The 15,540-nt window shown below is 40.1% G+C and overlaps 1 protein-coding gene across 2 annotated transcripts; it reads left to right on the top strand.

The window, feature by feature from the left end:
* The first annotated feature begins 648 nt into the window (after positions 1–648).
* On the top strand, positions 649–10,550 carry LOC118808366 (RNA-binding protein 38-like). Of its 2 annotated transcripts, XR_005007275.1 has the most exons (5): positions 649–1,097; positions 3,008–3,131; positions 3,272–3,326; positions 7,301–7,384; positions 10,066–10,219. XR_005007275.1 is itself a non-coding variant. In XM_036570989.1 (4 exons), exons 1-4 carry the CDS (start codon positions 885–887, stop codon positions 10,379–10,381), a joined length of 708 nt encoding a protein of 235 aa, XP_036426882.1. In that variant the 5' UTR covers positions 649–884; the 3' UTR covers positions 10,382–10,550. The 2 variants fall into 2 exon arrangements, 1 of the variants encoding a protein (XP_036426882.1); XM_036570989.1 differs by lacking the exon at positions 7,301–7,384 and having other exon boundaries at positions 10,066–10,550.
* Positions 10,551–15,540: the final 4,990 nt, after the last annotated feature.

Raw genomic sequence — 15,540 nt, 5'->3', positions numbered from 1 at the left:
GTTTGTGTTGTCACTGTAAATAGTTTTACGAGCATCAAGTTCTCAGAAGCAGACCTGCCTCCCCACCACACAAAATCAGATTTACGGTTTGGCTCAATTTCAAACAAAAAACGAATTAGACTACTGGTGCAATACTATACAGCCTCAAAGAATGAAAACGGCCTAATCCTTTCTTCAGAATGTGGTTTGAAGTTTGGTACGCCTGGCTTATTTAAAGGATAAAGAAAAAGAATTGACCATAGCTGCCTCTGATACAGTCACTTCGTACAGTAGGCAACGTGAGCTAAAAAGCACGGCTGACATGACTAATGTTCACTTATCACAATTTTATTTTGTTATAATGGTCTTTTGTATTAAAGGAGCCGTGGCCATTTTTGACGGGACGTATTTTTTAAATATTTTTTTAGAAATAAAACCTTTTATTAAACGTTTTTCAGGCGTACGGTGGCTGTTTTCCTTTGTTTGCTGCAAGGACACAAAGCAGGTGCGAGTTTAACTGGGCGGACGGAGAGGAGGAGACATGTGACGTCACAGCAAAGTTTTCGGAGAGTCGCTAGAAAAACGCGTACTGCCATTGGCTGCGATTTGTTGTGGGCGTGGCTTAGTTTAGACCGTATATATAGAGGTATCCCGGAAAACTGTGAGGGGAGGTAGTTTTTCGCAGCGCATGGAGCGGCGTACCGGGGAGCGCAGTGACTAGCACGGCGATGTTGAGGGTTGATTAAAAAATTTACAAGAAGTTTTAAGACTGAGGAATCTGAACTCTGGACGGCCAGCCTTTTTGACTCTTTTCACACCAGGATCGTTTTAAATATTTAAGGGCTGTGTGTCTGTGTTTTTTGTTTTTTTTTTAGCTTCTGTCAGAAGCGGAGTTGAAGCAGTCAATGCTTTTACACCAGTTCATGAACAGCACACTCGAAGCTATGCACCCAACAGGAATCCAAAAAGACACTACTTTCACCAAGATCTTCGTGGGTGGTTTACCCTACCACACAAACGACGCCTCGCTGAGAAAGTACTTCGAAGCGTACGGCGACATCGACGAGGCGGTGGTGATAACGGACAGACAGACGGGGAAATCCAGAGGTTACGGCTTCGTAAGTAACTGCAGCGCTCACTCTCGCAGCTCCTACTTTGTCTAGCGGTGTTAGTACCTCGTTGTTTCTTATGTCCCCTCCCTGAATCTACTTCACCACTGCGTTTATTTATTTCCTCGCGCATTTGTGCACGCGCGTAAATGCGCACGTGACGCGCTCCGTTTTTGTGGCGGGTAGATAAGCGTATCTGCCCTGTGTGTTGGCGAGGGAGCACAAAAGTGCAGCATTATGTTCCAGTTTGACTCTAAAACACCCCTTCACTCGCACGGAATTCTTTCTTAGCCCACACCTCCTCTAGTACTTAGTCAAGCCAAACTGCTGTGGGCGAGAAGGACATCACAGTTTGGGAAACAGCCTTCGCCTTAGTGAGCTCTTGGCTGGCTACCAGCTAGCACGTGTGTGGTGTGAGGGCTTTATATGGTGAGATTTTCTGAATGATGTCTCCCCCGCTCTCTCTTTGAACTGTTCATGCTACAGTAGTGAGGGCCTGGAGCACTCAGCCGCTTAAGTGATGTTTACACAGTCTTAACGGCCCTCAGAGTGGCAGTTCATTTTTGCCTAAGATGGAGAGCTCGCCGGTTTGCAGGTTCATAACATCGCCAGCTATTTGGGCTGCCTCACGGAATCTCTGACCAGCTCCCTCAAACTGTATCTAGTGCTGCAGTGGTCAACAACGTTTTTCTTGGAGACCCTGTGGAGTTTATTTGAAGCTAATGTGGTGCACCTGATCTAGCAAGTCAGTCTCTTCAGAAGATCTTGATGCACTTGACCGTTTGATTAGATAACACGATTGCTCTGGATTAGCATTTGGGGCTGAACTTCAGAATTTGAATTTTGTCTTCTGGAACTAGAACTGGAACTTTTTTAAGGACACCCAGCTCTCCTCCAACATAGGCTTTTGTATTCATATTTATGCCCTTGTGTGCTTTTATTCAAATTCTCTGGCTTTAGAATGTTTGAACATTCTGTCATTGTGATATTATACAGGGGTAGTTCTGCATCAACCCCTGTCGCCCACCCAGACAGGCCTGAAGAACTTCCCCTGGGAACTTAATGATGAGGAACTTGTTTAAAATAATAACCCAAGCTGTCGTTTTTTAGGTTTCACACACTACACATGGTCTCATTGGCTTGTGAGCCAGCAGCAGAGCCAAAGTAAAGGTATTAGGAAGAGAGGGGTTTTAAAAGGACACTCAGAAACCATGCACTCAGGGACACACCGGCAAATATGCAAATATTTATCACAAACCAGGAGTGACTAGTCAGCCAATAGCTGATGATCAAGCCAAAGATGGGCTGGAAAACATTGCTAATGTGTCCCCTCAGGCTTTGAAACTGTAAATCAGTACATGGTGATGAGATGTCAGGAAAAAAGGCAGCACGGCAGGTCTGAGAGGTCTGTGCTCTAACGGCTGCTCTTGGCTGTGTGTGTGGCTCGGCGGGTTTGACAGGCTTAGGAAGATGGGGGTGTCTACCTCTAGAGTGTAAGGTGGTCTGTATGATCCTTTCAAGAACTTGTTTCCCTAGTAAGCGTATTTCTTTTCTGATAACTGGAGAAACTTGATAATCCTGTTCTTTTTTTTGAAGCAATGAGGAAAAGAATGCACGCGTTTGCACTGTATATGGTCCCTATGTTCTTTTAATGACCTCAAAACTAAAGGTGGCTGTGTCAGTTTTGTGTAAATTTTACTGTAGGTTGTTGACCTCAAGTCTGTTTTGTATGCTAGTATTTTACTGTTTATCCAATAGTTGGCAGTTTAATTCCCTGTTGTGAAAGAATTGTGTTTTACAAGAAATATTCCTATTCAGTGGCAGCTGCCAATAGTGCCTTGCTGGCTTTGGTAACATGTTTGTGTCAGCTGACGTAGCTAGCCTTTGTAAATGCTGACAGCAGTTCATTCTACCTCTAGGTGACTATGACTGACAGGGTGGCAGCGGAACGAGCCTGTAAAGACCCAAACCCTATCATTGATGGTCGGAAGGCCAATGTCAACCTGGCCTACCTTGGGGCCAAGCCACGCAGCCTTCAGGCAGGTGAGCAGGCACAATAAAAACCCATGGGAACACCTACTTTTATCCTTACTCTCAGCCTTCAGATGAGCTTTGTTCAGTTGTTGCATGTCACATGAGCACCACTGTATTGCAGTAACACATTTTGCACATTTTTATTATAGGGATATCTCTTGGTGTGCAGCCCATCCACCCAACACTTATTCAAAGACAATATGGGTAAGTCAGTCACTTGCATTTGTGTTCTTTCACATTCATGCTGTACGTTGATATTTTTCAGTGTCCCACAAGCCCCAGTGACCAATACACTTGCAAAGCAAATTAGGAAAGCACATACAGCGGAAATGGAACATAAAGAGCTTTTGACTTGACAAGGTCACTTGTCTGGCAATAGACCTGTTGCTCTTTGTATAAAAGCATGTTCCTAAATTTTCTCTCTATTAATTTTGTGTTTAAGGGCATATGCATGAGGATGGTCAGTGAGGTTCCAGTAATGTCCTTAGGGAGATTAAAGAGGGAATGTTCTCCAGTGATCATTTCAGAGACTACAGGTTTTGGAATGCCCTCTTCCTGCTAACCATGTGTTGCTGTTTTGAGGTTCATAATGTAGGTGTATTATTTGGATACACTCTTACCAAAAAGGCTCTTTGATATGGAAGCATATCCGTATCAAAATGAATGAAAATACAATGTGTCAAATGGCAATGTATTTGTATGTTTGCATCTAAATTTGCTCATATACTTAATGTTGAGCTCAAAATGAAAAGTTCAATACTCCGATTTTATTTTACCATTTGCTATACTAGTATTGACGTGTCTTTTTCACAAATATTTAGGTGCTTTATGAGTAACTTAATTTAAATTAAATTGTATGCTTAATGTCATTATGCAATGATTGTGTCAATGCTAAATAAAGATGATAAATCTTTTTTTTTTATATGCATATGTATATTCAATCTCATGTATATTCATATCATTTTAATTGCATTATCAAAAAGAACACCAAGCTAGAAAGATGGCAAAATTAAAATGTAAAAAGGGAAACGGCACCTCTCCTCTTCGCTTTGTAATTTGAATTTTCATTTTGAGCTCAACACTGCATATATGAGTGGTAAATTTAAATGCAGGCATACAAATATGTTAACATTTTACATATTACGTTTTCATTTTAATTTTGTTACTGATGCTTCTATATTGTGACTTGTAACAATACTAAAACCTTTTAAACTATTTTTTTAAGGTTCTTTACAGAACTATAAAAGTTTCTTCATAGAGAAGAACATTTTAATCACACAAAGAACCATTGTTATTTGTTGCAGTTTTTTAAACAATTATTGTCTGTACTAAGGAATCTGTGAATCACTGTTTTTAAGGCCATTTTTAAAGCTAACCCTACCATAACCAGGACAGTTTTAGTCCAGGATGAAATTTTAGTTCAATCATGCTGTATTTTGCTTGTTGTCTGTGAGCTTCTGTTAGCAAATGGCGTCCAAATATCGATGGGAATTTGGCTTTTGTGGTTATTCCATGGTTTTAGCCTTTGCTTGTGGACAAAGCCAGCCAGCCAGCATTTTATTAGCCCTGAAGTTATACCACCCAAGACACCTGTGTTTCTTAGCAACTTGTCAGCTCATTACAAGTGTTTTGCTTTGCTCTTTAATGGTCATGGTACGTTATAGTTATACTTTTCAGTAAGTCTGTTTCATTTGCCATGGAGACAGACTGGTTTTGATCAAGTCTAAGCCAGGTTATAAATGTGCTCATGTGAAAGGGTCCTTGAATGTTCTGTCTGTCGGTGAGTTGGTTGCTGTGGTAACGAGGTGGAGCCCTGTTGGGGAGAACATGCTTTTCTGTCTATATGACAGGTGTTGGCTCCTATTTCCTCAATTATACCCTTCATACACGTTTACCCAACCCCCCAACACACACACTCACACATACTGGAGTTTAGAGAACACCTGTCGCTTTTCCCAATGGAACTCATTGTCTCTTTCAGCTTAGAAACTGATTGTTATAGGAGGTATTTGCATGCCAGCTTTCTTTAGGGTTTTTATTCTTTTCTGGTCAGTCTTTTTTATTTATTCACTCTGTATACCCACACTCATTCTGATTTCTTTTTCCTTTTTCTTTTTGACCTTCATGACCCCTGCTACCCACATTCTCACTCTCAAACTGTTCTGTCAAGCCATTGCTGACTCTTAGAAGAACAGTCCACAGAGAGAGCTTTCCACATCATGCAGATCAAATGTCTAACCAGCATCAAAACTGACATCTGTTACCACGGACACACATGCCTGTATATTTATTTTGCACAGCATTCCAGTTCTCAAACTGTCCACTACAGTGAGTTATTTTTCATTCTTCACTGATTCCATATTTGCACTCTTGACAGTGTTGTGTGAAGTTTTCTAGGCGGGTGAAATCAGTCATGTTGTCAGGTTAGTGATTAGTTTGGGGCCCTGAAAAGTGACACCACAGTGAGAATGAGGCGTGTGGGTTGGGGGGGGGTGAGTCATTGAGTTTTGAGTAAAGAGAGAAATGGGGAGGTTTTGAGATTGGTTCCCCTTACAGTGATATAGTTTATGGTTTCCTGTGCTCCATTTTTGTGCTACAGATGTGAGCTGTTGTCTAATCGTTCTATGAAAAGCCACTCCCTCTGAAAGTTCTCCACTTTGCCTATGTAAACAGCATGGCCGTGGTGTTCATTTGTGCTTACTTTTTGATGTCCTTCTGCTTGTCTTGCTTTTCTTTTTTATTTGTGTGGGCTTTCCCCCTCCCCCTTCTGAGGGAAACTAGAATAAAGGGATGAATGGTTTGTTTATTTTTTTTTTTTTACAACATACTTGTAAACAAAGTGTGTGTGTGTGTGTGTGTGTGTGTGTGTGTGTCTGAATGCTTCTTTGTCTCATGAAGGGCTATTAAGTTGTTGTTTTATTGGTTAAATGATGCTGTTTGTTTTTTATCATTAGTTTACTTGCACTCAATTGTTTCCTGCTAAATTTAGATAGAACTTGATGTTGATCTGCATCTACATTAAACTTGGTGTTCAACTTTTGATCTGAAGGTTGAATCATTAAGAATTAACCATAACTGCTGTTTCCTCAAGTATGTTTTCTGGGGTAATGATTAGTTTGTGGAATCCAAATTGTGCACTGCATTTGCAAGTGTTCCACTGCTTTATCATGAAGCAGAGTTTTAGAATAGAGTTAAATAACTACCACCAGCCAGTTATTGCTGTGTACAAGAAACCAGCGTGTAAATGTGACATGGTAATTGCCTAGTGACTGAGGCATGTGTGTAAGTGTGTGTGCGCATGCACACAAACGTCCTTGACTCTATCAGCCATGCCTGCTCTCCTCTGACGTTAAACAAAGCTGCTAGAGCTTTTACTCAGACCATGACACTCAGGACTGAGCAAGTCTTGGGTGGCAAATCTAGTCCCAAGACCACAATACCACCCTTTGCGTTTTGTTATTGTGTACATGCGCAAGTGTGTTAGAGTGGGAGTTAATGTACAGTGCAATTTGGTACAAGTTATTCATTTTTCAGAAAAACATTTAACAAAAGGTTGCACAGAAGCCTCAATAACTAAATAATATCATTTTTAGTGTATAGTTTGTCTGCTCTTTTCTTTTATGGGAGTCCTGCTTTTAGGGTTTCAAAGAAAACTGCAGGGATATTTATCCAAACCAAGTTCAGTCATAGAAGTTGGTTGTATTATTATTATTATTATTATTATTATTATTATATTATTATTATTATTATTATTATTTTTATTTATTTATTTATTTATTTATTTATTTATTTTTTTTTGATGCTGACCCAATTAATTTCAAACATATTCACTGATGAGGTCTGGACTCTGCGGTGATCAGTCCACTGTTCTGAGAAAGCTGCAGCTTCTCTGTTTGATTTGCTAATCTTATTTCTTTATCAGGTGTTGCACAGTTAACCTTTCCATTCTTTTTTCAAGTGGATTATCTTATTTTTTTTCCTCAGAAATATCTCTTGAAAAATGAGTACCTTGTGCTTAATTGCAGTTTTGACTGGGAATTAAATAAATGAAGAGTAGACTTTTGCACAGTCCTGCATAGGGAGTGAGATTTTTATTTTTTTCCCTTCTTTTGTCATCTAATCTCATTCAGTGTTTGGCTAACCACCACTCTTCCTTCTGTGCTCTGTTGGTCACCCAGTTGATGGAGTGCATCATTGGGGAAGAAGATACTCAAGCTCCTGGCTTCGCTGGGGCCTAATGTGGAGGTCCAGGGAATCTTAAGGTGCCAGTCATGGCTTGAGAGTGCGGTGCTGTGTGCTGTGACAGTTTGAAGTGCTCTTTGTGTGTTTCTGAGTAAAGATTGTGCTGATTCTTCATCTTTTGTTACTTTCGCATGGTTTTTGGTTTGCAGTGCTGACTGGAGTGACTTAATTTTTGGGGTGTGTGTTTGGGGTGGGGGTGGGGGTGGGGTTCAAGGTGCTATTGGATGTTTTGCACATGTCCTCCACCCACGCACCCTTTCCTGTGCTCAACAGAGGTGTGTGAGTACAGAGTGTCTCTTTCACTTAAGCCCATACAGAAGAGTCTTCTGTATGCTATTTCTCTTTAAAAAAAGAAAAAAAGTACTAGGTCTAATTTAATATTCCCATGCTGTTCTGTCTTAAATATAAGGTGCCAAATGGTTCTTCAGAGCAATTTAACAATACTACTCCTTGTTCCGTAAAGAACTCAATTGATAGTTCTTCTTTTTTGTAAGTGAGATGTGAGCATGAAGAACCTTTTATATTTTTAATTTTTAATTTTTTTGTGTAAAGAACCTATGCATAACAAAAGCCCTATACCAGTGGTTCTCAAACCGATCCTTGGGGACCAGCAGATGGGAAGCTGGACAAAATTATTTCATCATTATCTTGATGTACAATATGCTAAGTGTAGCAAGGATATAGTCTACTTAAAGACTTAACTTCAACACTGATCAATTGCTTTGTTTGTTAAAAAAAATAATTGGTGTTTAACTTGTGTTAGTGCAGTACGTAAAATGTTGAATAATCATTGTTTTTGATAGCAGTGTTTAAATGTGGCACTAATAGTGTATTGTGCCGGTGTTCAAATATTGTTATGGGTATCATGAAAATGTTAGTGTATCGTGATGTATTTTACCCATATTGCCCACCCCTACAGACAGTCCATATTTTTGCTCTATCTCTGTGATATTTTGATGATGCATAAAAGTGGACCATCTGAAGGTGGAGGAGGGTTGGGTGGCCTTGAGGACTGGTTGGTGAACCAGTGCTCTTCATCAATGAAAGGTTTTTCATAGAATCATGTTTCTACACAAGAACCTTTTTAGGAACATTTAAATAAATAAATATTTATTTATTTATTATGTACTTCGCTTAATATCTTTGTCATACATCATTGTCGGTCTCTCTCTCAGACATTGGAAGAGTCTAATTATTTATTCTGTTTATTTAATCAGAAGAGTATGTTTTCTGAACATTTTCTTTTATAGTTGGCCATATTCACAAAGACTGGAAGGAGTCATTAGAGTGAACCAAGACATGTTTTTCAGTTCTTGCTGCCTGAACAGGCGTCCCCGGTGACATTTCTTGTCATCTCTCTTGGGGAGTCATTCTGTTTGTTTCCAGCTGCTACATACTGAAATCTTGGACCCCTCCCTCAACTGTGCCCATTCTGTGGAGGAAGTGAGTGTGTGGGGCTCTGTGCTGTATTGTGTACACCCCACCACCACTAAATGCACACAGACACATGTGCATACAGTTTCTGTCTAGAGGAAGGGACTCGTGGGGGTATAGTCAGACCTGGTTAATAATAGCACACTGCTGTGTGTGAGTGAGTGTGTATGATGGAGGATAAATGAAGCTGTCCTCTGTCTCCACTCTTAATTACCTGTCTTGTAGGGATAAATTAAAAGCTCACCAGTGAATATTACTTTCCCTGGTTGAAAGACGTTTAATATAAACATGTTAGTACTGGTGACTAGCACAGGCTTGCAGTGTTTCGAGCTTACTGTTCGCGACTGTAGTGCATGCATGCGTGAGGTTTGTGTGTGTGTGTGTGTGTGTGTGAGAGAGAGAGAGAGAGAGAGAGAGACTTCTAGCCTTCTCTGAGCGAGTGAAAAGTAGCAGCTGCTAAAACACTTGTGGGTGTTGGGGGTGAGAAGCTGCCAGAAGCGTCTCTCTCTTGCCAAGCGCTCAGTCCAGCTTGCAGCTCTTCAGACTGTTGAGTTTACACAGCACATACGTTGCCGTTATGGAGGGGGGGTTTCTGCCCCCTAAACCTGCACAACAAGCTTCTCTTCCTGTGTTTTTCTGACCTACTGTTTGAGGCTTGGGTTAAATGTTTATTTTTTTTGGCCTACTCCCAGTGTTTATGCTTTCTCTGTCTCACTGGTTCAGTAAGCACCAGAGGGACTAGAAATGTCATAATGATGTAAGCATTACAGGCATTGTCTTTATTTAATAATAATATTAATAATATTAATAATGTGAACTGTGGTCATTTTACATCAGATAACAATTACATACCAATGGATTGAGGTGTATAAATGGATTGATGCACCTTAATACATTGATTTGAAAGTGGTGATTCAACTAAACAGGTTTTGAAATGTTTATCTAGAAGTGTGTACTTTCCACATGTACAAATCCTAATAATGCTTGTATTGATGGTCTATTTCTCTATATATAAACAACTAATTTTATCTCTAGTCTGAATCATGCTAAAATTGAGCTGTGATCATTATGACTATAATGAAGTAATTATAATAATAATGAAGTAATGCCTAAATAAGACTGAGATTGCTAATGGGGTTGGGAAATGGCTGCTAATTGATCATTTAATCCAAGTCTGAAGAACGCTGGAGTCTTGTGTAGTCTTTTGAGTGTGTATGAGTGTGTTACAAGTCTGTATGGGTGCTTACTTTTGTCTATCTGTCCACAGACTGGTCCCGCAGTATGTCTACCCCCAGGCCTTCATCCAGCCCAGCCTTGTGCTCCCCTCTCAGGTGGCCTCCTCTGTTAGCTCTCCTTACCTGGACTACAGCGCAGCCTACGCCCAGTATGCCTCAGCAGCCTTCGAGCACTACCCTTACGCCTCTTCTCCTGGCTTTGTGGGGTATGGCTACACCGCTGCCACACCCACTGGGGGTCCCACAGCCCCTACCCCAGCCCAGACCCTGGCTAACGCAGCCACCGCCACCCCTGCCTTCATCCAGTATCCTCCACAGCAGCACCTGCAGCCTGAGCGGATGCAGTGAGCGATCGAGCCACGTTTGGACGTAACGCTCCACGTGGGCCCTGAGAAACCTGAGGATAGACTATTGCACTGTCATGTCAGGATTTTTTGCTCCAGCCTTGGAGCCCGGAAAACAGTGAAACTGTGCAGTGGCTTCAAAGGGCTTCCAGAAGCACTGATGCCATTATTTCTGTTTTCTCAATTTCCTTCAAAATTATTAATATTATTGTTATTGTTACTATTATTCATGTTACCATAAGCTTTATTATATTAGTGTTTCTCTTTGTTAGTACCTGTATTTAATGTGCTCACATTGTTCAGATCAATCAAAGTAAGGTGCCTGGTTGTGGAGTAGTGGATGTAGAGTAGGAGAGGGAGCGAAAGACTGTATAACGTGAACACTCAGTGGTGACTCTCTAGAAGGTTTAATGGGGTATTGCTGCTTAAGATACCTTGGGAGAGGGTTTTTAGAAGATAGGAAGTCTGAGCTTATGAATAGATGACTATAAAATCAGGGGAAAGGTAAAGGAAGGACAAGAAAAGCACCCAATATGCATCTTAAGACCGAAGGTTCTTCCTCATTAGAGTTTAAAAAGGACAAATGGAGAACTGCGACTGAAGGTTCTTAAAAGCTCCTAGGACTACCTTTTTATAATTATCGAGGCCTTAAAGCTAGAATGTCCATTTAAATTTAGATCATTTTAACATTTGTATACAGGGTTAACTGTGAACAAGCTACAAATTGCTTCCAAAAAAAACCCAGTCTGCAGTCCTCAGGCCTGTTTAAGTCCAAGGACTAGGTATATGGTATTTTAGAGTAAGGGTGCTAATTGAAGATCAGGTCTTTGATCATGTTTAAGTCCATGTTGATGGATGTGACTAAATGCCATAAAGCAAAACTGATCTAAAAACAGGCATCGTGTTCAGGAGATGCTGTACATGTAGCCCCTGGTGGAGATAATCATTATATGATGCAGTAAGCACAAGAGGGAGCAAGCATTGGAATTTAACAGGTATGGTAGCTGACACTGATACCTATGGTACATCAGTTTTGTGTAACTGTTAACTAAAATGATTGTTGAATGTCTTCTGCTTTAAATAGACATTCATTATGTATAGCATTTTCAAAATGTTGCCACAATTGAGTGCATTTTGCAGTATTTATGTTGGTATTTAAGTGATCTGTGGTACTATTGCTTTGTTTTACAGACTTGTGTCTCTGTGTAGGCAACAATGTTTTAGGCTCCTGGTCACTCAAAGAGAATGTGTAAATAGTTGATTTATCATTTACACCTCCCTTTTTTATTTGAATAATTCTCACAGGCTATTAATCTACATGTGCACCTAAGATTTTGGGGGGGGGGAGTTACACTATTGAGTCGCAGCTTGCACCTGCTGGCACATAATTGCTCTATGAAGCATTTTTATGTCACGTCATTTCAATATCTGCAATGAAAGCCATACCAAGGAAAATCTTGGGGTAAAATAAAGACTTTATACTAAAATTTAAGAGTGCAGTCAATTATTTTTGAATTTCTGTGTCTTTCCAACTCTTCTAGAGTGTGAAGCCATCCTTTGCAGGCAGGGATTTGCAAATACGCTTACAGCAAGTACATGCTGGGGGGGAAAACAAGTATTGAGACTCTTCATTTTTGTTATACTTCCAGTGCGCATATCCACTTCAAGCTTACAATGTGTTTTGGCTTTTCTTTTGACAGACACCACAACAATGTTAATATTTTGTTGCAAAGATTTTGTTGGCAGTTACACCTTTTGAGAAGCCTATGTTAAAAAGCTCCTCAAGGTTATGAGGGTCCCTTTTTTTAGACTGTTGGCAATTTCAAAATCCTCAATACATACTGAATGGGATTGTAATCAGGAGATTGGTGAGGCCATGTAAGCGCTTTCACCTTTTCTTTTTAAACTTTCACCTTGACCTAGAAACAGCTCTAGAGTTATCATTGTCTTGTTTAAACATCCATTTTCTTTTACTTGGCCAATAAAATAAAATTCTCTAATGTGTCCCAGTACATTTGCTCTGCTCAGGGTCACTTCTCAGTGATGCATATAAGCAGCCCCATACCATGATGCTCCCACCTCCATACTCCGCACTGCGTATATGGTGTTCTCAGGATCATATTTGCAACCTTTCCCCAAACAGCTAAATCACTGCCAAAGTGTTACATTTTTATTTCATCTTACCAGAATGTTTTCATAAAATTCTAATTTGTCTAAATGCTCATGTGCAAATTTTAGACATACATTTTATTTATTTTTAAGCAGAGGAGTTTTGTCTGGAGTTTAGGAAAGGATGTGACTGCTTGTTATGGCTTGTTCTCTGTGTATCTATTCTTCCTGCTGCTTTCAGTTCATCCAGAAACTCTTTTTAAGTGACTGCTGGCTTCTCTCTTACCTTTTTATCATTAGTCTGAGATGGCAGGGATGATCAATTGCGATTCCATAAAATTTCCTCTTGCATATTATTGAGCTAATTGTACTAACAGGAATGTTTTAAGATCTTTCCTAGGGCTCTGTAGGTTTTTCCATGCAAGTCTTTAATAATGTCCCTGAGAACTTTAGGAAGCACCTTCACAATTAGTGCTTCTTATATGAAGCCTTTGCATAGTGTCTGAAATACTGAATTCAGATCCTCAACCGATTTTTATGAACACAATTCTATTCATAATTATTAGTACAAAGTCTAAAGCCATGTGTGTAAACTTGGAGTGGATATTTGCACTTGAGGTATATTAAAATTACAAAAAAAATATAGGTGTCTGAATACTTGTTTCCTCTCACTGTAAATGCTTGATTTCACTTTTCTTCTTTGTCTTTGACTGTTGGTTTTTGCCCTCTGTCAGAACTGTGAAGTGTAAGTGTTGTCAGAACTGTGAAGTTTAGAAAGGAAGCACCCCCCTCTTCCTTAGATGACTTAGAAAGGTTAGCAACAGTGTTGTTTTGGGGTTTTTTTATTCCTGATTGTGACTAATGTGATGAAGAATGAAGATAAACTGGTTTAATCAGATTGCTTGTGTTGTAAACAGTCTTCATATTTCCATTTCACAAATAACCAGCACAAAAGCAACGCATGAGCACCATATACATATTGGTCATTTAACAGTATTTAATGACGCACAGATAAGAAGTGGCCAGGCTTGAGTGTGCCCATGTGCAGTAGAGACTGTGTTGCCATGCATATGACTTCCTCATATCAGCTTGCTCCAAGTGTATGTGACGTTTGGTTAGGGTCACGATGAAGGGGGCCCGCTGGTTATCAGCCTTTAACACAAGCACGTGCTGTTCCCTGCCAGGACACAAGCACTGTTGCTAGGGAGCACTGCCATTGCCAGGCCCTGAGAGGGAGGGGGCAGGGTGGCTTGTGTAAACAGCAGATGAATATTTTCATAGTCATTGTTATTTGCCAGTCACTGCTAGAATGCCAAGAAACATTTACGCGCTCCAGATCAGGCAAGTTTCAAAGCAGCTTCTGACTGACCAGGGCACTTCGTATTTTTGACCATGCTAAATCCAAACAACTCCATAAATGTTGATCATTAGGCTTAAGTGACTTTAGGCCTAAATGTGTTGAACTGCTACTGGCCACTTTGATCTCATTGTAAACGCATCTCTCATGGTGATCTTGAGGTGGTTGTGTGGTTGGCTGGCTCACAGGAGATAAATGAGAGAGTAGCAATGTTTGTGGAGCCGCTCTGGTGTAATGGAGTCACTGTGCTAGCTTAAATAAACAGTGGCTCGCTCAGCGTGCATGCTGTTTGTGCTCTCTGCAAGTTATGGCTGTTTATGCGACTATGGAACGAACATGCTGATCTCTTTTGTCACAGTGTTAACAGTAAGATGGGTCTCCTGCGTGCATCTACAGAGCAGATTGTAGCAGCACTGCCGTGGGGCATGCATATTGTGTTCTTCCGTTCATACTGCTCTTTGAGCACTGCCAACCTCAAATGCATTACTAGTGCATATTGTTTCCAACACAGTATGACATTCTGCTATCTATAAAAATGGATGAAATGCAGACAAAAACAGGCTTCAAAATAGCTGCTACACCTGTTTTTAGCTATACATTCATTTTTATAGATAACAGTAAGTCATACAGTGTCAGAAATCACTTTAGGAAGTCTATTTGAGAGTTTCTTAAAACTCAGCATGGCTTGAGGCAAGTGTGATGTTTCAGATGTGCAGTGCACAATGCAAACTGCTGATCATTACTTCTATTACTTGTTAGCTGCATTAGCAATAAAGCTCCTGGGCAAAACTAAAGAGGCAAACTTTGGACAACAAGCATGTTTTGATTGATTGAGTACATTTGGGGTCAGAGCAAAAGAAATTTAATTTTGTGTTGAATGTCTGCATCTCCGATCCAGTTCTCTATGTCTTACTCCCAGTTTCAGAAAAGATGGTATTGTACAGGTACACCTCAGTTCATCAAAGTATAAACAATGTAAATGTACCCAATCTAAATGTAAAGGTACAACATGGTCCAACTATGCACCTTAAGTGAGGTTTAAAGGTACACTATATTTTCTTTCCTTGGGGAAAGGGGCATATTTGTACCTCTTCATGACCCTAACATTTAAAAAAATAAATAAATTAATAAAAAGCCGGGAGTCGGTGTATGGAGCCAAAGTTAACTTACAACTCGCTCCAAAACAGTAACTTTACAGGAGAAGGAAAAAACTAACTTTACCTTTAATGCAAGTCAATAGAACCAGACGTTTTTCCATGTCATTTTGGGCTGTTTCTTTTGGCCCAATCATCATGAAATTTACACACCATGTAAAGGGCAATAGGCATGTCAAACACTAACAAATGGCAAAAATGGAGATGCGAGGTTTTGTTTCGACAGCAGCGAAATATATAACTGAAACTGAATATGGTACAGCTATGTTCCCTAACTAAAGGTACTGAAGACATGCCCTTGAGGGTACCTCCCAGTGACAGTTTAGTACCTTTTTTCTGAGAGTGTACTCTCTTTCCATCTTGCTATTGATGTTTATTTTATTGCTCTCTTCCTTTTTCTTTTCTACACTGTGTCCTTTTCTATACTTCTCATGTGCTTGTTCTCTTTCCGTGTTGTCCTTGTCAGAGATTTACAATAGGACAAGTGTGAGGGGAGAGGTGAGTGTCTGCTTGATAAACGAGGTCATACTACCTTTGAGGAGA

Source organism: Colossoma macropomum, unplaced genomic scaffold (genome assembly GCF_904425465.1).
Source record: "Colossoma macropomum unplaced genomic scaffold, Colossoma_macropomum, whole genome shotgun sequence".
NCBI lineage: Eukaryota > Metazoa > Chordata > Actinopteri > Characiformes > Serrasalmidae > Colossoma > Colossoma macropomum.
Note: the sequence above shows the minus strand (reverse complement) of the source record. Positions and strands in the feature narration are given on the sequence as shown.